Here is a 27,834-nt window from a genome sequence, read left to right on the forward strand (position 1 = left end):
GCACCAAGTGACTGATGACAGCTGCATACCTGACACATTTCTGTTATTGTATCATCAAAGACCCCCCCTGCGTCATCAGCTCCCTCGCCCACCAGCTTCACTTTCCAGGCTCTTGAGGGAAGACGGAGGTCGGAAGCATTCAGTTTTACAACCTGACGGGCAATCTGCACAAAGATGGGTTTACATTTCCGGCCCCTGTAAAAACAGTCCAAGATGGAGAGAGGAAAAAAATAAATAGTGAGAAATAATGCCATGCGTTGGATTCCTACACCACAAATGAATGTAACTGACCTTGTGGAGATCCGTTTGACTGTGATCTGGGGACCGTAGTTCTTGCCTTGCACCATGGTTTTGCCAATAGAGCGCACCATAGGTAGAGTGTATACTCGGGGGGCTAATAAAGGTCTTAACTGGCCTTGAACAATCCCCCAGGTACCTGCGTTGTAGCGGGAGGTGCAGCTCTGCAAAGTACACATCCTAATTATCAAAACATTATTATGTTCTACTTATACTGAAGATGGAGGGAAAGGCTTAAGACATTTTTTATTAACAATTCAGAGAATGGCAGAAGCAACGGGAAATTAATTTGCATTAAGTGAGCGATAAATAACAACAAAATTCCTTTGGGATGAAAGATCCCTAAATGTTTGTGTGTGTAGGTTCTTTGGAATACCTGGTTGTTCGGACTGAGGTTGAGAAGTCTCCAAGATGAATACATGAGGTCGGAGAAGTGGTAAAGGAGGCGTAGCCGAGCCCTGACTGCCTCTATGCTCACCTCCTTCAGCATGCCGTATTGAGGCGGTACAGCCACAGGCAGACCGAGCTGGAGAGGGACTGAAGAGCCTGACGACAAATTATACGACAGGTCAGACTGACTGGGTTAGAAAATGCATTACATTCTTTAGGCCAATGGTTCTCAAACCTTTGAAACTAACTACCACTTAAAAAAAAGCTCTTACTCCCAAGTACCATCATAATGACCAATACTATAACAAAAGTGGTGAGTGCACTATTTTTTTTTTTTTTTTTTGCTTAAAAGTATAAAGAGGAAATAAGGTCAAACGTTTTTTGTATGAACTGGTCTACACTTATTTTGGTCCAGTTCTCAAAGGTGGAGCAGAGGTTGTTACATGGCGCTCCTTTTTTTTTTCTTGACTCACTGACCTTACTAGACAAACTCAAAGATTTATAAGTATGGGACCACACAACAGGTGATTTGGTGCAATTCTCAAGGGAAGTGGTGCTCAGCCGTTGTCAAACGAGACTGGGAGCTCACGGCCTCGTTGACGGCTCCTCTACACACTCTGCCACTGTCACTGAGTTTGCGGGAGAGTTTGCGCAATTGCGTGAACAAAGTAACAAATCCGGTTCATAAAGTGCTTGCATTCAGTACTATTACTCAAATGTCAGTCATTTGAATGAATTGCTCTCGATCGACACAACACCACTACAGTCCAGTCTACTGCTCCACTCCAAAAAAAACAAACACTTGAATCGAGTGCCCTTTCAGTTCACATGCACACCACTTATGTACATCCCCGCTTATAACAAAACTTTAGAGTAATGGAAATGGATTGGTTGGTGACAAGTCCAGGGTGTACCTCTCTCGCCCAAAGTCAGCTAGCGAAAGTCAGCACGATAGAATTGGATTGGTCAGTCAGTCCATTCAGCAGTTTGTCCATTAGATCGGAGATTTGCCATCATTTCATGTTGAAGTTTAAAGACTTTGCTATGATTGTTTTCAGCTGTAAACTATTTGGGGGAAATGGGCCTTTTGTGGCATATACAGAAATTCTTACATCTTAAGTTCAGCTCAAGAAAAATGGGAGCAAAAACAAAAAAGATATACTTCGGTTTTCGGTTAGTGCATTTCCAACTCATGCCTGAAGAAAGTCAGACTGTGTGGTAGTTTACCTGGTGCTCGGGGTGGCACAGAGGGAGCGGTCCATGCTGCACTATGGCAGCGTCCAGCAGTGATCTGGTTGATGCCCTTGCTCTGCAGCACTGTCACCAGGGTTGGTTCTCTTACGTGGTTGGTGTGGCCCAGGCCCAGCTGAAGTTCAAAAGGGAGAGTACATTCAATTTGCAATATTTTATACATAAACACATTTTGAAGAATAGAGATAGACCAATTATCGGCCGGGCCCATTATCGGTGCCAGTATTTGTCAAAATGCATCGGCTTTTTTACAAATCTGATGGCCGATAAAGCTGGTATCTCACTGAGCGCTGAATGCTTGTGAATGTAGCAAATTTAGGATTTTCATTAGGATTTGTAAGATGTTCACATAGTTTTTAGTTGTCGCAAAAACATATTCAGACCATTTTTCACTGTCTGCGAAGATCTTTTGAAACCTTTTACGAACCCTGGCGAAAACCCCAAATTAGCTACATTCGCATGCGTTTGTCGCTCAGTGAGATACAAGGAACTTTTCGTTTATAGATTTATTTAAATTTCTACTTTATAAAAAATGATGCTGACATTGGGAACTCCCTACACTTCATATTTTTAAACATAAAAAATAAGTAAAATAAAATTAAGAAATTACGTTAACATTTAGAATTTTTTTTATTTATAGTAGCAATCTTTAGGCTTAGTTTTTAATTTAGTTTAACACATGCTGATGACCCTGGAAGCTCTCTGCAATTTTTTAAAATTATTTTTAAACAAAATTGTCAATTCTTTATATGTTTAAAATGAAAAGTAAAGTAATTAAAAAAACATATATGATACCCCATATTTTTTCTTTTACTACAAAGGAATATCAGCTTGAAATATCGGTTATCGGTCTCCTTGACTACTAATAATTGGTATCTGTATCGGCTTTGAAAAAACATATCGGCCTATCACTATTAAATAGTACAAATGTAATGTATTTTCTGCTATTCATAAATATTGTGGACGCCATTGAAAGCTTGTTTCACACAAGCTTTTAATGACACACGTAAACTCTCACAGCGGGTTACCTGGCCCTCTAAGTTGCTGCCCCATGTGTAAACGTCCCCCGTGGAGCAGAGCACCAAACTGTGCTCTGCTCCTGCAGCAACATCCTGGATGTGGATCCCTGACAGAGCCGGCACCTGTTGGGGACGGTTGTGGTTCCTTGCCCGGGCTTCTGGCAAACCGATTAGGCGGTCTAAAAAAAAAAATATATATATATATATAGACAGCCTTCAAAAGTATTTATAGCTGTACACTAAGATACATTATAGTAATATATCCAAAATGTGATTTTACTTTACAATGCAACTATTCAAAAATAAGTCTCTAAATGACCATTTTAAACATACCTTTCCCAAATGTGAAAACTTTTCCATCTTTTGATAAAGCCACAGAGAACTGTGTTCCACAAGCCACTTTTTTTATGCCAATTCCACACAGCATTTCCACCTTCTAGGGATTGAAAATGTAAACAAATACATCAGAAATTAATACAAGCTTCCCTTTCAAGTGTGCTGCTCAGATGAATCAAGCAGCCCTAACCTGAGGTGAAGACTTGGCTGTCGAATTTCCAAGTCCCAGTTTTCCATAGTCCCCATCACCAAAAGCCCACACCATCATTCCATCAGCAGAAACGACCAATGTGTGGTTCAAACCACATGCAACCTGAAGAGAGAACGAGATGTTTCATGGGCTGCAGTAAACCAAAATCAATTTTCCCTTCAGTAAATCTGACCTGGCCAACTTGATATCCTTCTAGAGCCGTGACCTTCTCTGGCAGCTTCTTGTTGGAAGTGTTTCCCAAACCAAGTCTGCCGTAATCACCATTGCCAAAAGTGAAAAGCTTTCCATCAGCTGTAACCACAGCTGAATGCTTGAACCCACAAGACATCTACGGAGAAGGAAAAAAGCATAGAATCAAAAACTTATAAGCCAGAATTATGTCAGATTTATGGGGTCTTTTTTTTTTTTACATGAAATTATGTATTACGGTTAAAATCATTTGGCTTAATAATTTTTTTTTCCTGACAAATGTGACTGCATGCACCTCAAAGTCCACCGAAACTACGCAAAATATGAGCAAAAGGAGCAGCTCCCACGTTTGCAGTGCAATATAAATGTTGGAAAATGCTAGGAATTCTATTTATTTGCTGCATAAAGTTTGGCAAAGGTTATTATGAGTTGAGTAAGCCTAAACTGCCTTGTTGATCTGTGAGGCTCGAGACCTGAACATCTATTTCATCTCGAATTAAGATTACATTATTCACCTCACATGGTGTGCGGGGGTCGGGGGCAAATTGATGGCTGTTATGTGGGAGGTAATATGGCCAGCGTCAGTCATGAAGAGCTTGCTCAGTCACGCATTCACGGTGGGTGACTGAACTTGATTCTACGAGTTAATTATTAAGGTTATTATATAGGTGTTACCGTAATGTAAATAATCAGAGGGAGAATGCAAATGATCTAAAAAATATGGTCCTCTCTGGTATACCTCGGTCAGCAAATTTCAAAAAGTGAATAAAATTACCTTGGAATTTTGCTGAACATACATAAGTGATTTTCAAATTTTATTACACGCTGACCTGCACCACCTCTTCTCCTTGAAGTGCTTCAATCTGTCTTGGTCGGCGCTGGCGGTCGCTGTTTCCGTGGCCCAGCTTACCATAGTCACCATCGCCCCAGCTGAACACCTCACCACTCTCTGTCAGCGCCATGGAGTGGCCGTCACTACCACATGATGTCACCAACTGAGTCACCACAAAACCTGATGAATACCAAAAGATTGACACAGAGGGGTAAAATCTAACTAATAAGTAATCACACAAAAACTGAATTTCTCGATAAGCCCCACAAACTTCCCTTCTTAACTAATCTTCACCAATTGCAGACATTTGTCATTTATAATTTGATCTACAATGCCGCAAAAGGCCAACAGAGAACTTGCACATAGAAAACGGATAATTTCACACCACCTTGAAGAGCTGAGATGACGGTGAGGACATGCAGGTCATCAGAGTTGCCTTGTCCCAGACGGCCATAACTGCCCTCTCCACAAGCCAACACAGTCCCATTAGGTTGCATAACAAAGGTGCAGTTCTGTCCACACACGACCTGGAGGGGGAGAAATGCTGACGCATTGACTGAATAGGAATTTGCTAAACAGTAGGTGAAGATTTCCCCTATATATTATTTACATAACATTTTAAGGTTATTTTATTAATTTACAAAACCCTTCATGGTCTTGGACCCCCTTTTCAGATCTTCTTTTACCATATCAACCCTCGCGGACCCTCAGGTCGTCCAGTACTTGCCTTTTAACAAAGTCAACAAGATCCACGGCGAGGCGTTGTTCCAATTAAACGGCCCTTGTCGGTGGAATAGCCTGCCGGAGAGCGTCAGGCCCGCAGAGAACGTTGATATTTTTAAAAGCAGACTCGAGACCCGCTTTTTAAATTTAGCTCTTAATTGATAAACGTCTTTTTTTTTTTTTATCCGTATGTCTTTTTTTAATTGTCATTTTACCTATAACATTCTATTTATTTATTTTTAGATAACCCATTCTTAATTTAATATTCTTTAGCCTTTTATACTTTTTTTAAATTTGTTAACTGTCATTTATTTTACTCTTTTCTATTTTGTTATTATATCCTGCTGTTATTTGTTACATTTATCTATTATAGAGTTTCTACATCTTACACCTTTTCTAGTACTCTTAGTTTTTATTTACTTACTTGGATGTATTTTATTTAATAACTTTATTATTAAATGAGTTACATAGTTACAAAATGGGAATTAATTATGTACAGGCCCATGGCAGACTGGTTAGCACATACAGTACCCCACACAGTTCTAAGTTCTATGGGGAAAGATTTGCCCCCAAAAAATTTCCACAAATATATATGCACGATTTTCAGTGTTTTTCCAGATCTAGAAATATACGCATGTTTTCAGACGTTTTTCAGATCCTCAATATATTTGTGATTTATGCGTGCTATTTCAGATCTTCAAATATATATCTGATTCACACCTATTTTTTTTTTAATGCATGCGCATTTATCATGTTTTATTGGCAGATTATGAAATTCTTCATGTGAATTGTTGAAGGTGCATTTGTGGATCAGCAAGTAAGTGCATTTATTTTTCTGATTAACGTCACACAGTTTTCAAGATATTCACACGGATCTGGTGAAAATATTTGTGGATCTGAAAAACATGAAAATCACGGATATATTTGTGTGAATAATTTTGAGACAAATCTCTCTCCATAGAGTTCGAGGGATTGAATCTGGAATCTGTCATTGCTAGCACATTCTCTCCATGCTTGCATGGGTATTCTCTGGGTACTTGGGCTTCCTCTCACACACAAAAAAAAAAACATGCACGTTATGGTAATAGTAAATTAAATTGTCCGTACGTGTGAACACGAGTTTAAATTGTTTGTCAATCGATCTGTTCCTGGCAATTGGTTGGCGACCAGTTCAGGGTGTACCCCACTCAGAGTCTGTTGGGATGCATGGCTCGATTTTACATGTATGTTTTGACGACTACATACACAAATGACTGGGCCATCTGTTTAATCAAATGTGGCCCATGAGCACAAAATGTTTCCCATGCCTGGTTTAGACAAAATTAAGCTTGCTGAGATACTGCCTTCTCGTAGTCGTAACAACCTGGCCTCAACAAAGCTGATGTTGCGACACACTATGACCATGAGTCCAAACCATCTTAGAGGCCAAATGATTATAGTGGGGTTGTGTTTAACAACAGACATATACATATGTATACCTGTTGTGCCTGTGAGAAGGAAGGTGCAATGGTCGGTATCAAGATGTTTCTGCCTGCTTCAGCCAATTGGCCATGTCGTCCAGCACCCCACAAATACACATCACATTTCCCTCCAAGGTGCCAGTCCTGGAAACAAGCAACAATAAATTTAATGAAAATTGACAAACTAAGTGCTATCACCACGAGCAGAATAATTACAAGCTGGTTATGATAAAAAAAATTCAGGCAACAATTTAATTACCTCAGGCCGAGAGGTAGCCCAGGACATGATTTGTTCATCCATACCAGAGATCCATTTAGTGTTGTCCTGTAAAAAGGCATAGCAAAAACAAGATTACTGTTCATTATATCGTAGCATAAATAACATTTTAAAATGTGATTTTCTCCCCTTACCATGAGCAAAGCCATTTCCTCTTTGGGAACGGGTTCCAGGTCAGGAACAATAAAGGACGCCGGAAAGCTTGCACCTCGAGCCAGGGCCTCAGCTGCCTTGACTGTTGTTGAGAAGCAGTCCAGCCAGGCCCACTCACTGGCACTCCAGACGGCAGAGCCAGACTCGGGTGGGCAGTGTCGGAGAGAAGGCAGCACCGGCGGGCAGCATAGCAGCTTGTCCAGGTGGAGTCCCACTGCCAGAGAGGCCAGGCACTGCATGTAGGGGCTGTGTATCAGCTGCTCCCCACATACTACATGAGGCTACAAGTTCACAAAACATCGCAATGAATAAAACTGCAGCATCATGTGTATCATCTGATAGCTAAAAATGTTATATTACAGAAATTGATCAATCTACATACATAAAAGCAAGGTGAAATTGTATAGTAAATGTGTAAAGTCCAAAAATGTGAGAGAATTTAATGTTTCTCAGTGACTGACTGCAAATGACTGGCACCACATATATTTTTAGAATTTGAATTTCTAAGCTTATCTCAGTATGGCTAAGGGACAGAAAACAACAATTATGTACTTTACGTATGCTTAAGATAACCAGTCAGGATATTAAATGTCCATACCTTCTCATATGCATACTGCTCCTGCAACATAAGAGGTAGTCTCTCGAGAAAGGCCCTCATGCAAGGCGCCATGTTGAGGCCAACAACACCCTGCTTCTTAAGTGCTGTGCGACAAGTGGCCAGAACATGGTTGCTTGCTATGAATTCTTTTGAGCAATTTACAACCAACACGTCCTAAAAACACACACACACACACATAGGAAAACAAAGCAGAAGAGATGTATATTAGATTAAAATTTTTTTTTATATTCACTTAAAATCTGCTGTACATTTTTGTGTTGCACTACACAGAGAAGCATATCCCAAAGCCATGGAAAGAGGTGTTTGAATGAAAGGCTAAAGATCAAAATAAGCATCACATCACAATTCGTGAGTCAAAATGAGCTTTGTTCACCATCAAAAGAGCGTGAATAGCAAAACAAGGAATCACAGATTTTGTGCAATAACTGAACCGCCGAGACGGTCCCCCAAAAATATTTGCTGGGCTGGATGCACATGCATTAACATGATCTAATAGATCTATCTTGATCTTGCGTCACACCAGCTAGCGAGCCTGAGCTTTGGCTGGCCAGCTATTGGCCTATTTAGTAATTATCGCCTCCAACAAATACGTTTCTTTTCTGACTAGTATCGTTCTCACAAAGGGAGGATGATGAAATATGGAGAAGTCATGCTAATTTAATCAATCATTTAACACCGGGTGATCGAGTGCGCTTTTCATTGAAGTCTGGCTAGAACCGCCTGAATGTGGAGCATATCCAACTTTTATGTAGCCCCAGGAAAACAAACAAACAAACAAACATTTTGCAGCCCCCCCTACTCCCTGCCACGACTACAGATTGTACCACTGGTCCAGAGCTGGGCACTTCCATTAACTGTCAATTCCCGTCGATGACTATGCCCACCTTTTGCCAATTACTTCCGGAATGACTGTACTCACCCCGATCGACGGATGTAAACCTGCTTCAATCGGTGCTCAGTCCTTGTATTTTTTAAAGTTTTTTACGAGGCTTCGTGTCATTGTGAACTCGCCGAAAGGTGGCCGTTGTCATTGACGCACATTTTTTTTCATCCCTGTTGAATATTTTTCTATGGCGTCGCTTAAGGCTGGGCTTACTTACACCAAGATTTTCACAGCTTCAGCCCAAAGACTGAAAGTCTTGAGTAGATCTTCCTGGTGTCTCAGCGCGTTCCCGTCATCTCGATAGCTTAGTGTGAGATGGTAATCTTTGCTGTTTTTGGTCAGTCTTTCCTAGTCTTTGCCTTACGACAATATCAAACAAGTTTGTTATTTTCCTCTTTCAGTCTTTGTGTGACGTGACACAGCCAACAACCAATAGATGAACTACTTTACAAACAAATACGAGAGTGGCATGAATGAATGGGAAACACCGGCAAAACGCACCGCTCTGCATAAATGGACACCTCCGTGAAAATGAGGAGCGGGTGGTAGGGCTGTGTTCACAATAGTCCAACCTCTTTAGTTTATCACGATTGAGTGAATGTTCACATACTTTAAATTTCGCTTTTACTGAATGCTTAACATTGATAGATCTCGCTTTTTTCATGAAAGAGTCAACAGCCGTTTAGCGTTTTAAGCACTGCGATTAGCTTGTAGTCCAGAATTTACTGTAGTTGCTATTTTCACATTTGTATGCAGCGAGACTTAAACCGTGACCCTCCAATTCCAAAAGCCCGATTCCACCCCAAATAAACATTTGGTTTAATATTACTTCAACCACAGAAGAGTATAAAACGGGAGACATGCTTTACCTTTGATCTGTTGGAGCAGACAGCAACACCCACATCTGGGATCCACACAATATTTTGAATGGCTCCCGAACCAGCAACAACTGTTTGAACCACTGACCCATCCTGTTAAGCACACAAAAGGACTTGAGTTCATACATAGCCAACTGCAAATGTCCTTCCTTCATGACATGTTCCACACAAACAAAATTATGTATAATTCGAGCGATGCCCCCACCACCAAAATATAAAAGATAAAAACCCTGCCATCTCTGACACACAATACATCTGGAAAGTAATCAAAGCGTCTCACTTATGTCATCCCAAAACAGAATAAATTCATTTTTGTCCTAAAAATTCTACACACAACACCCCACATTTTTTAAATTTAATAATTGCAAATACATAAAAACAACAACAACTCTGACATCACATGTACGCAAGTATTCACAGGCTTTGTTCAATATGTCAAGATCTGAGAGTTCTTCAGGTGTCTTTTAGCAAACTCCAGCCAGGCTGCCATGTGCCTTTTACTAAAGAGTGGCTACCGTTTGGCCACTCTACCATACAGTGCTGCAGAGGGTTGTCTTTCTGGAGGGTTTTCTCCAAAGAAGGCAACTGGAAAGCTTGACAGAGTGACCATCGGGTTTTTGGTCACCTCCCTGATTCCCCGATTGCTCAGTTTAGACGGGCGGCCAGCTCTACGAAGAGTCCTTGTGGACCGGAAGTTCTTCCATTTACAAATGATGGAGGCCACTGTGCTCATTAGAACATTCAAAGCAGCAGAACCGGTTCTGTACCCTTCCCTGTATTTGTGCCTCGAGACAAGTCCATGACTTCATTGCTTGGTTTGTGCTCTGACATGAACTATCACCTGTGATACTGTCTACAGATTGGTTTGTTCCTTTCTGAATCATGCCTCATCAACTGAATTTACCACAGGTGGTAAATTATACAATTCATCTGTAGGAACGTCTCAACAAAGATCAGTGGAAAACATGATGCACCTGAGCTCAATTAAATACTTATGTACAAGTGATTTCTTGTCATTGTTATTATGGGGTTTTGCATGTAGGATTTTGAGGAAAACATTTTTGGAATGAGGTTGTATTATAACATAAAATGTGAAAAAAAAGTGAAGCCCTCCGATTACTGTCCAGATGCACTGTACATCTTTGTGACTGGCATTTGTAGAGTTTATTTAAGAACCGGGGTTGCAACTTGACCTCCAGCATATATTTTCTTACTCTCAGAGACCAGACGTTCATGAGGCCTCCAACTCCTCCAGAGGCCAAAGCAAGACCATCAGGACTGAAGGCGACCATTTTCACTGGAGTGATGTGGCCCTTCAGTTGGAAAATACACTTTGCGCCGTCTGGTGAACTTTTTGATGACTGCAACACAACCACATCGAAAGCTTGTCAAAAGATACGTGGTCATTATAGTATTAGTCAAATTTGTCAAAATGTATAATAAGAACATATGATGTTTCGTTTAAAAACTAGGAAAAAACACCATGTATTTAAGATTTGCTTCTTTCTCCCAACACCCCTCCGAGTCCGAGGAACAGGCTTCTGGGAAGTTAGCCATGGCCTGTGGAACAGTCCAGACTGTGACTAGACCGTTTTGACAGCATCTGAAAAACAAAAAATGCAAACAATTAAAAACAGTTGTGGTCACACGTTTTATGCACTCACAGGGCACCTGAATGAACATTTTCAATAAAAAATTTGCAAATTTGTGGCAAGAACGAAAGAAACAATTATTCTGGGTTCTGAAAGGGTAAAGAATATACACACGATATTTAATTCAACAAGTATGACTCCCTGATTTACATTTTTGGGTAGAACAGGTTATTTGCTTGTGCATGGTTTACCAAACTATTCATTTTTTAATTTTTTAATGGCTTTGGTTTCAATAAGTTCAGGAAGGCCCAAAATCCCAAGATGTGTCCAGCACACCATAAGTTGGGCACAACTGAAATATTTACTAAGGGCAACTGAGCCTAATCTACCTAAAGTAGGTCAACGTGGTGCCTGTGGGCACCAGGTAACCCCAAGGACCACATGAGTAGCTCACAGGCCTGTTCTAAAAATCACTCATGAGTGATAAAACATTGTGATTTTCTTGGAATGTTGTACAAGTGATCATTTGACAATGGAAACACTGGCAAAAATGTATAGAAATGGTGCTGAATGTTATTTCTTGTCTTTTTGTCCGTTTCTTAATTATTGTGAGAAATCGTTAACATGATCAGTATCTTCACATGAATGGAAATCATTAATTATTAATAAAACCACATAAAATTATTTAAGATATAATTTGAGAAAATGTGTTAGTTCAGAATCAGGAGTATAGTATTAAAATGGTAGCCCTTCATATTACTCATTATCTAGGAAGTAGCTCTCAGGTGCAAAAGGGGTTGCTGAATGGTTTCCTATATCATACAATCGCATTGCAAGTTCCTAATGGGTTATTTTGAAAACCAGGGTCGATTACATTTAAGAGAAAATCTTTTCATGGGTATATCTGTCTCTTGATAGTATGAACAGATTATGTATAACAAACCAGTTTATATTTTACGTATCATTTGTTAGATGATATGCAATGCCCCCAAAAAATGTACACTAAAACATTCTTGATTGTGAACCCCCGTTAACTCTGGGTTATAGTTGCACATTACTCAAGTATAAATCTAGATGTTATTTATTGTATGGTCATAGAATTTCATATATTGATCAACTCTATGTCTTCACCTTTCCATATTTCAGGAAATTGTTCAACAGCATTGATATTATTTCTTGATAATGACCTACATAGCTAGCATGTTGAGGGGTTTTGGCCCACATCCAGGTAAGCTGCACCAGGCAACCCCATTAACTGGAGAGGGTTGTTTAAGACCCATTAAACAATGCCAGCCTGTGCCCAGTTCAGAACGTGAGTCAGCATTGGCCCAAAGCTTCACAGTCTCTTCTTTGGCGCATGTCATCAAGATTTGACCTGTTGGACTCCACTTCATATTAGTGATTGATTCCTGAAAAACATGCAGATTATATTTTTTGAGAACTTGTAGATTGTAAATTGACTATAATTATTATTTTTTTAAGGCTAATTGATACACACGCACGCATGCACACACACACACCTTGTGAGCATCAATAACCACAATAGCTCCTTGTTCTAAGGGTTCTTTGGATCCAATCAGTAGCTTTCCATCTGCATAGCCCACTGCAAAAGGCTTGTCTTCTCTGTACCAGGCAATGTTCATCACTGCCACTAAAAAAATAAAAATAAATCATCATTAACACATTTGTCCTACCCAGAACAGTTGTGGTTTTGTCATTCCCAATACTGTTAAAACCATCATTAAGACATTAACAAAAACAACTATAACACATATGCTATACCATCTTTCCTGTAGCAGTGCTCTAGTTCAGTGCGGTGCATACTGCAGGAATCCAGTACTTCAATGAGGCCTAGCGATCCATCCATTCGACCCACCAGAAGCATGTCTGTGGGTTCTCCAGACCACAAAGATTCTGCTTCATCTTCAGGCCAAGCTAGTGCTGAAACCCAGTGGGGCTGCACATCCAAAAGGCCTTTACCACCTTCAAAGTGGAAATAAGAAGCTAGTCATAAAATATTGAATTGTTGTTGTGATTTTCGGCTTGTCTCGTCAGGGCTTGCCTCAGCGAGTCACTTGCATGATTTGTTTGGCACACGTAGTCATATCTTCAATGACAGTTTTATGGCACCACAAATACTGTACTACACTAGTTATTATACTACTTATTGATCCTCATTTAAAAATAACATATTTACAATGTTAAGACTAGGTTGAATGTTTACCATTAACTTGCCAGATGTTGACCATTTTCTCCATAGCAGATGCAAGATATTTTCCAGTCACACTCCAAGCCAGTGGAGAAAGGCAAAAATCACTGGGTGATCCCAAACATGTCCGGCCCTCCACTGAAGAACCATCACTGATACGAAAAGAGATAAAAAAAAGGACAATCTTTAGACAATTAGAGGATTTATTATTGTGACTATTGAAACAAGAATATAAAAGTGAACTTTGTGCATAAATAAGTATCAAACTGAATGTTAAACATCCAACTGATAGAGGAAAGCATTTGACTACTGAAGTTGCCCTCAATAAACAGTGTTTTTAGAAAAAATGCATATTGTTGAAAGAGTACAAAGCGGAAACAACAAATTATTAATATTCCTTCATTGCCTTGCTTGTTTATTATAGAACAGTCAATTAAGATTCTTGTGCTAGTAACAAAAATCAGAGTGATAAAGAGTGATTCGTTTTTCTTGTACAGGGTTGTACAAGGTTTTGGGATTTGTTGTCTTACTCTTTATTGAAGACACAGGTCTGCTGGAGGGTATACTGGCTTTTGGTAACATTCCACACCCTGACTGTGCCATCATTGCCACTAGTTGCCAACAAGCCTTTCTTTTTGCACCAACAGCATGTGAGGACCTAAGTCATAAGAAATGTGTTTGAATATCAAACAGAGTAGATCCAAACCAGCAAATGAGCATTTTAATGACAACGCACCCTGCTCTGATGAGCTTCCAACTTGATGAAGGAGCACTTTCGCAGGTCCCCTGCCATATCGGCAAAGGTCTGTGGCCTGCCCTGATTGTCGCGGTCATGGGCGGCAAGTGTGCGCACCAGTTGCTGGGCGGCCCACTGTCGATGCTGTGAAGAAAGCCTGGAGGACAGGCAGCAGGCTGCCAGAGCATTGGCCAGCTCCAGAGGGCCTACAGCGGAGGGATTATGGGAAGGATGGGCATACAAATGCGCAATTAGACCTGCTTGACATGGAACACAAGATGACAAGGATTGGCCGTGAGGGACAGAATGTAAAGAACAGACAGACAGACAGACAGACACAAAAGTATGTAAAAAAGAAAAGGTGATGTGAGAAAGGTGAACTAAAAGGTGCCAAACTGACATACAGTGAATAATCAATATGAGTTGTATCTGATGAATTGAACATGACCATCTACTTTTTGTTATAATTAGGTGATAAGGTCTAAAATGTACACATCATATCAACCACAAAAATGGACAGCAGCGCACAATAACAGCTAGATTAAAATACTTTGTTTTGGTGTTTTTAACATCATTTTAATGCATCAAGACAATAAATGTGTAAATTGTGAGAGAACCTGTAGTATAAGTAGTAGCAAATGTCAATGTAAAAGTAACTAAGTATCTAATCAACTCTTCTATGCAAAGACAACACACCTCTTTTCTCCATATCAGCCTTGTCATAAGCAGGCCTGAGTTTTGCCACTTTATCTGCCAGGAGCGCTACCAGTGCCTGCGTCACTACAAAGTTGGGAGAGGTAATAAGCTTGTTCTCCTCTGCCACACCTCGGAGGAAGCTGGGTAGGAATTTTCTCTGGACTGGATCGTCTACTGTTGTCAGATTCATGCCTGTTGCTGCGGCGATCAGATTCTGTAAATGAAAGATAAAAGTCCCAACAATGACAGCAAATTCAATTTGCAGCAAAATGCAGCATCGAGGATGCAGGTAATACTGCATATCGCTGGCGTTAAGGGGATTCCTCACAGCTCGAAAATCATCACTTTTCAGGAGACCCCAAAAAATGGCATGCTTGTTCAAATTTAGATTGGTCAATAATTTGTAACACTCACGTGTGGACTGACCAAAAGTATCGATTTGTGCAAAAACATGAAATTTGCCAAGTTGTGACATAGGAGGTCCCTGGTCTGACACCAGCAATATGACAAAGTAGGGCATTTCACTTACACTTAAAACACAGATTCTTATAAAAATGTAGTCTGGCCTGGTTATCTCTTCAATTGTGCTAAACACCTAAATTAAAGCCTGTACTGTTCATGCAAGTATTGGATAAAACTAACTATACTATGGAGAGCACAGAATCAACGATGTGATGCTGTAAATAGGATCAGGAGAATGAAAGAGAATTACATGAGGTAACAGGATAACAAGGAAACGTTTATTGTAAATAAAATCATGAAAAATACTTGCGTTCAGTTTTATCAAGCATTTGAAATTTGGCAAGTGAAAAGTACCTGAGTGCAGAGCTGCACCAGCAATTTGGCAGCATTGGGGCTGTTGGAGGCCAAGCAGCCCACTGCCGTGCTAAGATAAGCTAGACAGGAAATGGGTTTGCTGGCCTTGGCAGCTCCACGTGTCCTTTCAGCATGGCCAGAGGCTGCTGTCGGACCGGTAGAAAGCCCGGCCCGGCCTGCTGCCGCCAGGCACATGAACCTGACCAGAGTCCTGATATCTGTTAAACCAAGTGACTCCAGGCCAGCTGCAAGGCTGCAGCTTGAACCGCTGGGAGAGAGGAATACTTATTACACATATGTATGACCATTATCATCATCATCATCATCATCATCATCAAACAAAGAAAACTACGTTGTACACATACTGTGTTATGTTGTTTCCATTTGCTTTAGTGAATGCGCAGTACAGTACAATAGGGGGCTTCTGCCTATGTGTGCGAGTGAAAACTACCTGACAGATAGCAGTGAGAGGGCTCTCATCACCATGGTCCGTGCAAGCAGAACTTGGGCTGCAGAAGTCACCCTTCTCAGGGCCATCACTCGGTCATGGGGGTTTTGCAGTGCGGCTGCCTGTTCCCCAAGCGTTACCCTGCCTGAAGAACTCTTGTCCACTGATATCTGACAACCTGCAAATGAATGCACCTTATGCTTATGCTTATGCTTATGATTGTCCTCCCCACAAATCGACACTATTAGTCAGTCTCCAGGTACGTTCTTTTTTATTTTTTTATTTTTACAAATTATTGACCAATCTAAAGAGTCAAAAATCCCTTGCTGTCTTTGACAATGCAATATTAATATTTCACCATGTCTTTGTTTTATTTTTTGGTTTCCTGAAAAGTGATGGTTATGGAGGTATGAGGATTCACCTGATGCAATCAATATGCTATGAGATAGCCAACAGTTATAATTTGCAGTCAACAGAGCACAATTTACCTCCATTTTTTTTTCAAGTGTAAAATTATTCCAAACTTTGGACATTATGTCTTGCAATTAATTTTACAAATGGGACATGCAACTCAATTATATGAATTTAATGTTGTTTTAAAAAAAACAGTAAATTGCGTTCTTTTAATATGTTACAATTGTGAAAGTCTGGTATTTGTTGTTGTAATTAGGAAATAAAAACTGGAAAACAGAAAAAAAAAGTTTATTCAGTTATATAAAAATTACATATGTACACATTTTAATGATAACAATTGCCCAGATGTGCCGTAGCTCTTAGGGTGCACTGACACTAGGACCAGTTCTTCCGTACCGTACTGAAGCCTGATAGCCCCCCTCCCCTTCCCCCTCCGACCCGCACTCACATTACTCTAACCAAACCGTGCCCGGGCCCAGTTACCTCCTAAATATACGTCATCACATTGATTCACGCAAGAAGAAGACGTGCACTTCATCATCAGACCAAAGTGAGCCCTTTGCTGCTGCCATCTCTTTGCTGGGGACGCTCTGGTTGTTGTATGGTCAACAGTTCAGGTCACTCGCTATATACGTTGCACGCACGTGATGTCATGGTTACGTTCGCACAGCGACTACGCGCATGGCTGTGCGCATGTGCGGCCAACCGTACCGTTTTCTGGCCCACCTCTCCCAATCATGCTAAATTGGGGATCCGAACCGTACTCAGGCGCGAATCAATTGCGCTCAAACTACCGGACTTTAGCAGCAAGTATGCTTGGGCACGGTACAATGGCCCTAGTGTGAGTGTGCCCTTAAGTTCATCCATGATGCTGCTGGATCTGGAAAAAATTAGCACCAAACAACGACATCTGGTGCTCATTTGAGAACCACAGCAACTTTTTTATGTGTACCCCTGTCCCTGAGGTTTCTTTAAGGCGGCCACATAACGCGGTGATAGGAGTTGAAAGTATCTCACATAACATCCCTGATCTAGTGAGTGGAAAGGATACAATGCTACTAAGTAAAACATGAATTAGGCAAACGATTTATTGAGAACACACTCACCAATCTGCAGCAGTGTCTCCTCCATACTGTTGGTGGCAGTTACCATGGCTGCAGAGGCCCCCAAAGGGTCACTATCAGGGAACTGCACAGCCTCTGGGACAGTCCTGCGTTCATTCAGACCCAATGGACCTGCCAAAAGCTCAAATTCCTCTTCCCCTGTTAGCTTCTCATCTTCATCAACATCCATCATGTCCCAGTCCTCTGGGATGTCACAAACAGACACAAAATTGTGAACTCAAAGAACTACATCAGGCCCTTATATTTTTATCATGTTCTTGCTTCAAAGATACTGTACCTTCATAGACACTGTCTTGCTTTCCCAGAAGGTCAGGAGCTTGACCCTTATATCTAAAATGACAAAATCAAGAGACATTAAATAAATGTCCCTACTAAACATTTACTTACTTAAAAAAAAACATCAAATGCTATTTCAAAGCTCGGAAAAACTTTTCCGCATCAGTGTGCGAGGCAAAATCTGCATTTTGGCCTCATCAAAACACAGTGAATAGCAAAAAGACGGTCTCAAAAAGCTTCGCTTGGATGGACGCATGCATGTCCCTCACGTCACCTACAAATTGACGCAATCCCGGTGCTACTTGCACCGCTCTAGCTAGCTAGCTAGCAATGTGCTTCACAAAACAAGCTAAACACATTGCAGTCGTTCCTACATTACTAATCCATGGCAGCGAATAAGCTACATTGCTGACAGGTATCGTCCTCACAAAGGGATGACAAAGAAGGACGGAGAAGCCATGCTAATTGCTAAGCTACCCTAACATAAGATTGAAACGTAATAGTGAGTTATCGAAAGGAATTGCTTGCGTAATCCAATACATGTTTCACACAAGTCTGAGAGTATACAACTTTGAATAGCTAAATAATTTGGTACGCGTTTTATTTACTATGCTATACAGCTAACAGGACCGAAAACAGAAATTATGGTATTCTGTACGTCAACTGAGGAGAGTGGGTTGTTAATTGTCTGTTTTCACAGTAGTCTTGAGTCTTTATTTGGATTTTTGGGGCAAAAAAAAGCTAAATTACATTACAATAGTTCTTATGTGTTTTTTTTATTATTATTTTTTATAATCAATTGAGCTTTGATAGAACACTATAAAACCCATTCACAAACACAAGTTTTAACATAAAACATTGAAATTGCTCCACAGAAAATATTTCACGACAAGAAAATATATACAATGCAAATTCAAGAAACTGTTGATTAAAAACAAAACAAATTTTTAATTTGTTACATTGTTGTATCTTTGTTTAATAAAATTCTTGCTTTTGGTCTCTGGTGTTAAACTGCAAAAAAAATGCTCATAATTAGGAAATAGCTACTCAAATGAAGTCATTGAATAGCAAAACTGTTCTGCAAAAAAAAAAAGACGTTATTTTGAGCCTTGCATTTACAAGTAGTACACTTAAAATAAAGAGTCTAACTGGAACGTACCCCAGTTGACTTTGGTCAGTACTCTGTAGACTGATCGGCAGTCAATCGTAGGACTCATTTGGAAAAACAACTATTCACACCATTGGGCAATTTAGTCTTCAATTAACCATAATTGATTAAAATATTAACAATATTAAAATATTAACATTATGTCTTTGGAAGAAACCAAAGTATGTTAGGAAAACTCATGCAGGAATGGGAAATACACGCAAATTGCACAAGAAAGGCCAGAGCTTAGAATTGAACAAAAAACTGACTGTGAGCCACCCACATTGACATTGAAAATGCATTTCATAAATTTATGCCTACCTTTCCACTATTGGAACTTTTGCCTTGCTTTTGATGGCTAAATATTTCTCTCTACAGGCACCACAAAGAAGGTAGTAGGGGTTTCCACTGCCACACTCCCCTCCAAACCAGCCATCGACGTAGGAGCCATTACTGCGATATCCTTGCCGGTTGGCACTGCGACCGCAACCGGGGTGGCTTTTCTTCATATGCTGATTGAAGTTGGCTACATTTGCTTCACACAGTTCGCACACCACCATTTCATCGCGGTCATCTGTCTCACATACATGCTGTGATGTGTGGCAATGTCACAAAAAGAAACACATTGACATATATTAAAATAAACATATACTGTATTTACATAACATAAATTACTATAGAATATTAAGTTGAGCATTCATTGAATGGTATGTATTAGTTAATGACAGATGTTAGTGCAGTGCAGTGTTATTAACATTCATGACACTACATTTCAATAAAATGTAGAAGAGCAGGTAAAGTCATGCCATCAGCAAGTTAAAGAAAAAGGCTGAATAATACTAGATAATATAATAACAGAATTCAGCACGCTCATTTGACTAGATTGTTAGTGAGAGGTATTGCAGGGCAAGTAAAACCTGACTTATGATGGCAGCCCTCTGTTCATAGCATAAAGTCACACACACCCATGTTGGCCAGTCCAGTACCTCCGGGATCCACATTCCCAGAATGTCAGTGTCACTGGCAAGGTCCTGGCCAAACATGACCTCCATCGTCTCCTCATCCAGGTCCATCTCAAGCTCCTCATCCAGAAGGTTGAAGTCATAAAGGGCACCGGGGTCTTGTTGCGGCAGGTGGGATGGGACCTCCCTGCGTGACTGGCTGTGTTGGGCCTGCACTGACCGGTACAATCCAGCTAACAGAGAGGAGGAAAATAAAATGGGGTCAAAAAGCGGTATCTTAATTTAGGATTTGACTTTATCAACTGTAAAGATGTGCAATTCTCACCAGCACGGGCAAACAGTCTGCGTGCAGCCAAGTCAAAGTGGTGCTTCCTCGAAACAGCAGAACGTCCTCTCAGTGAAACACCACTAGAAGCTGATGTATTATCCACCTCTTGTCCCTCAGGACTACAGTGCGCACACAGATAATTATTTTAACATTTAATTTATAACTTGTCAGTTAAAACTCCGGCTACCACAAAATTCGGTTCAGTTAATTTTATAAAGGAAATTGTGCTTTTATTATATCAAATTCAAACACACAAAAGACTAAGTATTTCAATGCAGTTCTACCTCTCACTAAATCCCTCCTCCATTTCAGAAACATCAGCAATGTCGCCAGGTGAAGGAACAAAGGTGTTTCTGTCCCGAGATTTGCCTCCAGCAGATGCTGTTGCTCCTGGACACGGTGAGTCAGAGACATCAACTCCACTGCCTCTTGTCTGAGGCTCCTCATGCCCGTCGTCTGTACCAGGATGTTCGATCATCCACATTGCGAGCACTGTGATGTTCTGGGCATCCGCTTCCCCTCTTGCACCTAGAAAAGAAGAGATGTTTAACCATTCAACGTATCAAACCATTATGATTAGGGCCCGAGCAGCGACCATTTTCATCAGATTGACTTCAAACTTGGTATGTATCATCTCAAGACCTGGGACAAAAACTGGAGAGAAAATCTTGAGTATTTGATATACTATGTGACGAGCATGGGGCATCAAATATTGGCTTTAAAATGTAATTAAAATTGTTGGGGGTGGGGGTGCTGGGAGTTTGAGGGCCTGGGGGCGGCTGGGGCTGGGTTGGGGTGGATGGGGGGCGGGGTCATGGGGGGAGCGGGGGCTGTGGACCGGTGGGGTGCCTGGCGGGCCTGCAGTGCCCCGTCCTGCTGCGTTGGGTTGGGGGCGCGGGCTGTTCCTGGGTTTACTCTCCGGCCGGTGGCCCCAGCGGGGCCCGGGGGTCGTCCTTTGGCGCTGCCGCGGCCTGGGGGGCCCTGAGGTATTGCGCTTGCTCTGTTCTGGCAGGGGTCGACGGCCCCCCTCTTTGGTGGAGATTTTCATGCATGCCAGATCCACCACACCAGCATCTATCGAAAATGTTTCTGGGGTTGGTGAAGGACTCTGGTTGGTGGCCCGGTGGGTGGTGTCTGGTCGGTGCTGGATTTCACTTTCCTTTCTTTTCTTTGGTCCTTCCTCGGGTCTCCTGACGGCGGTGTTCGGTTTAGGTGAACGGTATGGGATTTTTTTTATAGGTTTTTGGTGAACTAATGAATACACACACACTCACACGCACGCGCACACACATACAAAAAATTTTTTTTTTAAAGAGAGCAATGATGATGACATTACCGAATGAACAATACTGAGCTCTCCAAAAGAAAAGAAAAAAGAAAAGGAAAAAAGAAAAGAAAAGCCTTACGATGTTGACCATGCTCCAGACCGAATATTGTAACTTTTTGCAAAAGGGCGTGGCTGTTACGGTGCCGCAAAGTCTGATGATTCATCGTAACAAAAAAAGCTGCTTTGACTGCACCCAGATGATCCTACCTTCTCAAAATTTCACACATTTGATGAGTCCAGCCCTGTAGAAATCTACGAACTTAGATTTTATCTCACTGATAGCGACACCTACAGACATTAAAAAAAACAACACCACTTTCCTTTGACATTTTTCTCCAACCACGTTAACTGGATCTACCTCATGTTTGCTCAGAACAGTGTTTAGGCCTTCATGATGTCACAACAAAGTTTGTGAATTTTCACGAATCGCTGTGGGCGTGGCAAGGCAATGTTTGCCAAGAAAATAACGCCGAATTTGAGGGCCTAAACATGCACAGAAACTCATGAAACTTGGCACACACATCTGGCACATATTTTATCTTGTATTGTGCGATTTTTAGAAAAAACTCACTAGCACCCCTTAGAAATTTTTTAATTAATATATTTTTTTAGGTGAGCTACAAATTTTCGAATGTCTGATTTTTGCCAATTTTTGCACATTTACAAGGGGCATTCTTTTAGCCATTTCTCCTACACGTTTATTCCAATTGACTTCCAACTTGGCCTGGACCATGTCAAGACATGGGTCAACAACTGGGGAAAAAATCTTGACTTTTCCAAATAATGACGGGGGCGTGGCATCATATTTTGTGTTTCATATTTCCTTCACCATGAAAGGGGAAATGCTTAACTCATGCTCCAAAAAATCCCCAAATTCACATGTATGTTTATCGTCACGACTTGAAGATATCACTATGACAATATTAAGTTATAAATACAGCGCCACCTAGCATTTGGGGCAAAAAATAATAATAAAATACCCCACATAAGGTATTTCGTCCAAAATTTGGATACTCTTTGTAAGTGTTATAACTAAGTCATTTATGAATATTATTTTACTTTCCACCACTCAAAATGTTCAATAGCATCAGACCTATTCATACATATGCACTTTTAATTTATTTATTCATTTTTGATGCCCTCTATGGACAATAAAAGCAATATTGTGCTAGGAGTAAAATTAACTATGATGTGTGTATATATATATAAAAACACACTTTTAAAAAATGCCAACGGAGAAACTTATTGCCCCCCCCCCCCCCCCCCAAAAAAAAGGGCACTGATATTTGAGGATCTGATTGACCATAACTCCTTGAGCTTTACACACTCATCACATCTGGCAAAAACCACTCAAAATGTTCAATGGCATCAGACCTATCCATACATATGTTCTTTTTATTTATTAATTTATTCATTTTTGATGCCCTCTATGGATAAAACTAACTATGATGTGTGTGTGTATATATATATATAAAATAAAATAAAATAAAATTCCAACGGGAAACTCATTGCCAAAATAATAAAAAAAGGATGCTGATTTTTGAGGATCTTATCATTGACCATAACTTGTTGAGCTTCACACATTCATCACACCTGGCAAAAAATAAATAAATCCATATGTAAAGGTTTATTATGCCATTTTCAAAGAAATTCTGCTTCGAATGTGCCACTACTCCAACGTGCCAGTACCCCAAAGTGGCCCGGGCTGCGAGGGCCCTTTATATAGCTGCTCGCAGCTCTAGTCTTTATTTGAAATTTTTATTTGAAAAATCTTGGTTACGCTGTTGTTCTTTAATAATGACTATGTTTCAACAATGAACTGCAAGAACAGCCATTAAATAGAGACTGACCAGTTGCCTCCAAAGCTTTGGTGATTTGGCGCAAGGAGAAGCCCATCTCCAGCAACGGCACAGCAATTGCAGGAGGGGGTGGAGATGTTGACAGCCTGCTGCTGGGGTCTGATAGAGCTGAATTAAAAACAAACAAAAAACAGCTGCGGTTAGTGAGTAAAATTAAACATCAAGGAAAATCAATATTACGATTGTCAGTGAGTTGAAATTTTAATCGGAATGAATGACATGGTTTAATTAACCTTGCTAGCAAGCTGAATTCTCGCGGTATTTGTTCAGAAATACTACGAGAATACATCTTGTACTGCTCCCGCTAATACGTTCGCAACCGACCTTTTAAGGCCGGACCAATCAAACATTGATTAGGGCGGGACATGCAGCTGTGACGAAACCAGGAAGCGCCGACTCCGGAGGAAACAAACAAACCTAACAGAGACGAATGGCCTCTGCAATTAATTCTGTTCTCGCAGAATTACTCACCGTTTCCTTGTTGAATGTTGAACAACGAGAGGAGCTTTGTGCATTTTTAACTGGTAAAGTGGATCGTGTTTTTTCCCCCAACCTAAGACGATACCGAAGATGACATTTTCATCTGTTGCTGTGATTGGTCAAAACAAACGTGCACATTATGCCACATCGGCTAAGTAGCTAAGTGTTGTACAGCAAGTCCCTTTCCGAATGGATCTGCAGAGTGAAGCTCCAGATTGATAATGTGAAGAACTACCTTTAGTGAATCACAATTATCAATCTGGCTATTACCAGGTTATGGTTTAATTACATTCTAATTATTTAATTTGCGATTAATATTTTATATATATATATATATTCCAAAATCTCGCACCACTGACAGGCAAAGTTATGTGAATATGATATTGGCACTTACAGGTACCAGATCGGTTTTGTGGTCTGCTCGGTTGTGAGTCAGGGGAGGTGAGGCTCTGCCTGCGGCCAACTTCATCAGAAGGCGACGTTGGCAAAGATGATACCGGGGGTGTCTGTGCTCGCCGAGTGGGAACCAAGGTGGTTGTTGGGTAGCTAGAGAACATTTGCCTGTGCCAACAGAAAATCACTTCAATTTCATAAATTAAATTTTTTAAAAATCATCAACCCATAATCCACACTTCAGAGTAGTTTAAAATGACAGTTTATAGTAGGTTTATTGATCTTTTTTTAATTTATTGGTCATTAGCTAATTGTAATTAAATGAATCACACAATCAATAAATAATAAGTCATCTTGTTTGAGCAAAGACATTAAACTACTACTTGCATTGTTTCTGTATAAACAGCAAATGCTTGGGAGGGGCATCAAATTATTGGTTGAAATATGTCCGCCTCTGATACCATATATGCCGCTATGCTTTAGATTTTAGGTCACAGTTGAACTATTGCTCAGTGTTGTTGAGGGTTGGACTCTGCCAAGGTGACAGAAATTCTAGGCCCAGCTGAGACATTGAGAGGCTCCAATTTGGTGGCCTCAGCATTGCATCTCTGCTTTTTGCAGATGATGTCGTACTGTTAACTTAATCAAGATGCAATCTCCAACTCTCACTGGAGGTGTTCACAGCAGAGTGTGAAGCGGTTGCGATGAAAATCAGCTGGGAACACCCTGGGATCCCCCGGACGAGCTAGACAAAGTCAGTTTCGTTGTCATGCTGCTACATAATTAAAGTTAAGAGTCAGACTAACACATTTGGAGTTCCAATTCAGTTATGTAATTGTACTGACAAAGAAATCTTGGGAAGGACGCTATGACAGAAAGGAAGCTATGGCCAAAATAGGGGTCACACAAAAGTGTTGCACCACTGCATAGAATGTTAATAGGTTCTGCACGTTGCTTAAAAGGCAAGAATGACAGACTGGCATCTGTCAAACAACAAGAATCACAAGCCATTTTGTGTTGCACAGCAGGAGTGCTGCTCCTTGAAATCATCATATCATGATAAGACTTGCAAAATGACTGATATGATCTAACCTGAGAAGGCTGAGAGGCATGACCCCTGGAGATTCTGAGGCAGGGACTGTTTCAGTGTCTGTGACAGGTGTCGTTGCAGTGGTGGTGTCCTCTAGAGAGGAGCTCATGAAGGAGGTGGTACTCGAGGCAGAGGGGCTGGTGGTGACTGGTGTCTGGACCAGCTGTTCCCCGTCTACACCCTCACCTTCACTCTCTGGCTCAATTTTCACACCTAAACAGACACACGCAAACATGCCCTTTATTTTGTGTACTTTTATTTTGTGTTATATGCACAAAATTAGGCCTGCAGACAATATCAAAACAGTAGCAATAAAGTAAAAAGTAAAAAAAAGAAGCATCAGGCAGAAAATAATTTTACAAGAAGAAAAACACATACACTGTGCTTGAGTATTCTTTTAACTATGCATTTTGCATACATGATGAGTTTTGATAAATTAAAAAAAAAAATCTCACCAGGTTTAGCCTTTGCCCCAGTGGGTTCCTCCAGCAGCCCATTAACCACAAGCTTGTAGATCATGGCCTGTGCCCTCTCCAGGTCTGACAGCCCCAGAGCACGCTTGATGGGGGAGCGCAGGACTGCCCGCTTCACCATATTACGCATGAGAAATTGAAGAGCAGCTCGCATCTCCACCTCTTCTTGGCATATTGGAGATGTTGCAGTTGTGCTTGCACTGGCGTTGGCATTCACATCAGCATTATGTCCAGTGGATTCTGGTAACACCTAAAGGGAAGATAACAGGTTTGACTTTTATATCTCATTTTAAATCAGAATGAGAGTGTCAATCTACAACCCATAGTCAGGGAGAAAAATACACATTTTGACTTAATTGTAGAGATGGGAATTTATTTATTTTTAGAATGAATATCTTACACAACTACTTTGTAAATTTGACAGTGTTTTCACTGAACTAATTCTTTGATAACAAAGTCTGAATTTGAAAAAAAAAAAAGAATATGAAAGAGTTGTTATTATGGAGGACCAAAACTGCCGAAATTAAAGTGAAAAAAAAAAACGGATATAAAAATATAATTCATTAATTAAATTAATACAGTAAATATAATGGCAATAAAACTATATGTGTGTATATATATATATATATACATACACATATATATATATATATATATACATACACATATATATATATATATGTATATATATATATATACATATATATATACATATATATATATATATGTATATATATATATATATATATACATATATATACATATATATATATATATATACATATATATATACACATATGTATATATATATATATATATATACATATATATATACATATACATATATATATATATATATACATATACATATACATATACATATACATATATATACATATACATATATATACATATATATACATACACACACACACATACATATAAATATATATATATATATATATAAATAAATACATATATCCATAAATAAATAATAAAGTAAAAATAAATACAAAAATAAAAATAAATACAAAAATAAAAACAAGATTCAAAAAATACAAATAAATAAAAAAATAAACGTGGAATTAAATAGAGAAGTCGAGCAAGTTGTTATATATATATATATATTTATTTATAACCATTTATATTTATTTTTCTGTATTTAATATTTGAATTATATTTTTATAGCTGTTTTTATTTTCACTTGTATTAATTAATTTATTCATTTATTTATTTTTTAATTTGGCCAATTTTGGTCCTCTAGATTTTTGCAAGCCACAGTACCTTTGGTATAAGGAGAAGCTCAGCATACTTGCTGCAGCTAAGCAGAACACTGAGGGTCTTCATGGCTCCCAAGTAGAGATAGGAAAGCTGAACCGCATGGATCTCCGACTGGGTAGGAGTATAAGAGGGATACGGCTCATGGCTACGGGAGCCATGCTCATGGCCTTTTTTTCTGTTCCCCTCAACAGGAGCATGAAAAACCGTGTCATTTCCGCCCAATGCACCAGCACCAGCTGAGGAAATGTCACTCTCGGTCTTGGGTGCCACATGAGCCTTGACCTCATCCAGACTATGAGACACACGCAGGTCACAGGGAGTGGTACTTTGTAGTGTTGCAGATCCAGTGCAAACATTGTCCCTTAGTTCATTATGGTTGGGCACTTCATTGTCTGCTTTGTCTTCATTACTTGTTGGCTCATGTCCTGTCGAGTGTGCATTGCGATGCCTCTTTTCATGGCGCCGTGCACTGAGCTTGGCAGCGGTTTCCTCATGGATGCTGGTAAGGTAGGTGAGATCCAAAAGGAGCGAGGCTGTGAGGCCACGGAAACGTGTGACGTCGAAGGGGAGAGGCTCACAGGGTTCCAGGTTGTACAACGGAGTGTCACTAGGTGACCAGAAAGTTGGGAAGCTTTAATGACGTGAGTCGATGAGTTGAGAATTAA

The 27,834-nt window shown here is 40.1% G+C and overlaps 1 protein-coding gene across 4 annotated transcripts in view; it reads right to left on the reverse strand.

The window, feature by feature from the left end:
• herc1 (HECT and RLD domain containing E3 ubiquitin protein ligase family member 1) overlaps positions 1-27,834 on the reverse strand; it is an 80,822-nt gene that overhangs the window by 4,881 nt on the left and 48,107 nt on the right. The window contains exons 38-74 of one of the 4 annotated variants that reach the window (XM_086070618.1): positions 27,173-27,800; positions 25,871-26,138; positions 25,418-25,628; positions 24,327-24,493; positions 23,444-23,560; positions 20,551-20,794; positions 20,264-20,385; positions 19,963-20,171; positions 19,298-19,566; positions 17,831-17,883; positions 17,536-17,736; positions 16,019-16,193; positions 15,568-15,835; positions 14,752-14,965; positions 14,056-14,312; positions 13,850-13,977; positions 13,335-13,471; positions 12,893-13,093; positions 12,631-12,761; positions 12,302-12,519; positions 11,001-11,121; positions 10,733-10,879; positions 9,510-9,611; positions 7,737-7,910; positions 7,120-7,419; positions 6,968-7,033; positions 6,727-6,852; positions 4,914-5,052; positions 4,524-4,705; positions 3,677-3,832; positions 3,484-3,606; positions 3,291-3,393; positions 2,967-3,136; positions 1,915-2,053; positions 674-843; positions 292-461; positions 30-195 (exon numbers count right to left, since the gene is read on the reverse strand). In XM_086070618.1, the coding sequence (XP_085926744.1) occupies positions 30-195; positions 292-461; positions 674-843; positions 1,915-2,053; positions 2,967-3,136; positions 3,291-3,393; positions 3,484-3,606; positions 3,677-3,832; positions 4,524-4,705; positions 4,914-5,052; positions 6,727-6,852; positions 6,968-7,033; positions 7,120-7,419; positions 7,737-7,910; positions 9,510-9,611; positions 10,733-10,879; positions 11,001-11,121; positions 12,302-12,519; positions 12,631-12,761; positions 12,893-13,093; positions 13,335-13,471; positions 13,850-13,977; positions 14,056-14,312; positions 14,752-14,965; positions 15,568-15,835; positions 16,019-16,193; positions 17,536-17,736; positions 17,831-17,883; positions 19,298-19,566; positions 19,963-20,171; positions 20,264-20,385; positions 20,551-20,794; positions 23,444-23,560; positions 24,327-24,493; positions 25,418-25,628; positions 25,871-26,138; positions 27,173-27,800 (6,772 nt within the window). Of the gene's footprint in view, positions 1-29; positions 196-291; positions 462-673; positions 844-1,914; positions 2,054-2,966; positions 3,137-3,290; positions 3,394-3,483; positions 3,607-3,676; positions 3,833-4,523; positions 4,706-4,913; positions 5,053-6,726; positions 6,853-6,967; positions 7,034-7,119; positions 7,420-7,736; positions 7,911-9,509; positions 9,612-10,732; positions 10,880-11,000; positions 11,122-12,301; positions 12,520-12,630; positions 12,762-12,892; positions 13,094-13,334; positions 13,472-13,849; positions 13,978-14,055; positions 14,313-14,751; positions 14,966-15,567; positions 15,836-16,018; positions 16,194-17,535; positions 17,737-17,830; positions 17,884-19,297; positions 19,567-19,941; positions 20,172-20,263; positions 20,386-20,550; positions 20,795-23,443; positions 23,561-24,326; positions 24,494-25,417; positions 25,629-25,870; positions 26,139-27,172; positions 27,801-27,834 lie in introns of all 4 variants that reach the window. The other 3 variants (XM_086070617.1, XM_086070619.1, XM_086070620.1) reach the window with 3 other exon arrangements.

This window comes from Leptonotus elevatus, chromosome 3, assembly GCF_054856555.1.
Source record: "Leptonotus elevatus isolate MCC_2025b chromosome 3, RoL_Lele_1.0, whole genome shotgun sequence".
In the NCBI taxonomy this organism is placed as follows: Eukaryota; Metazoa; Chordata; class Actinopteri; order Syngnathiformes; family Syngnathidae; genus Leptonotus; species Leptonotus elevatus.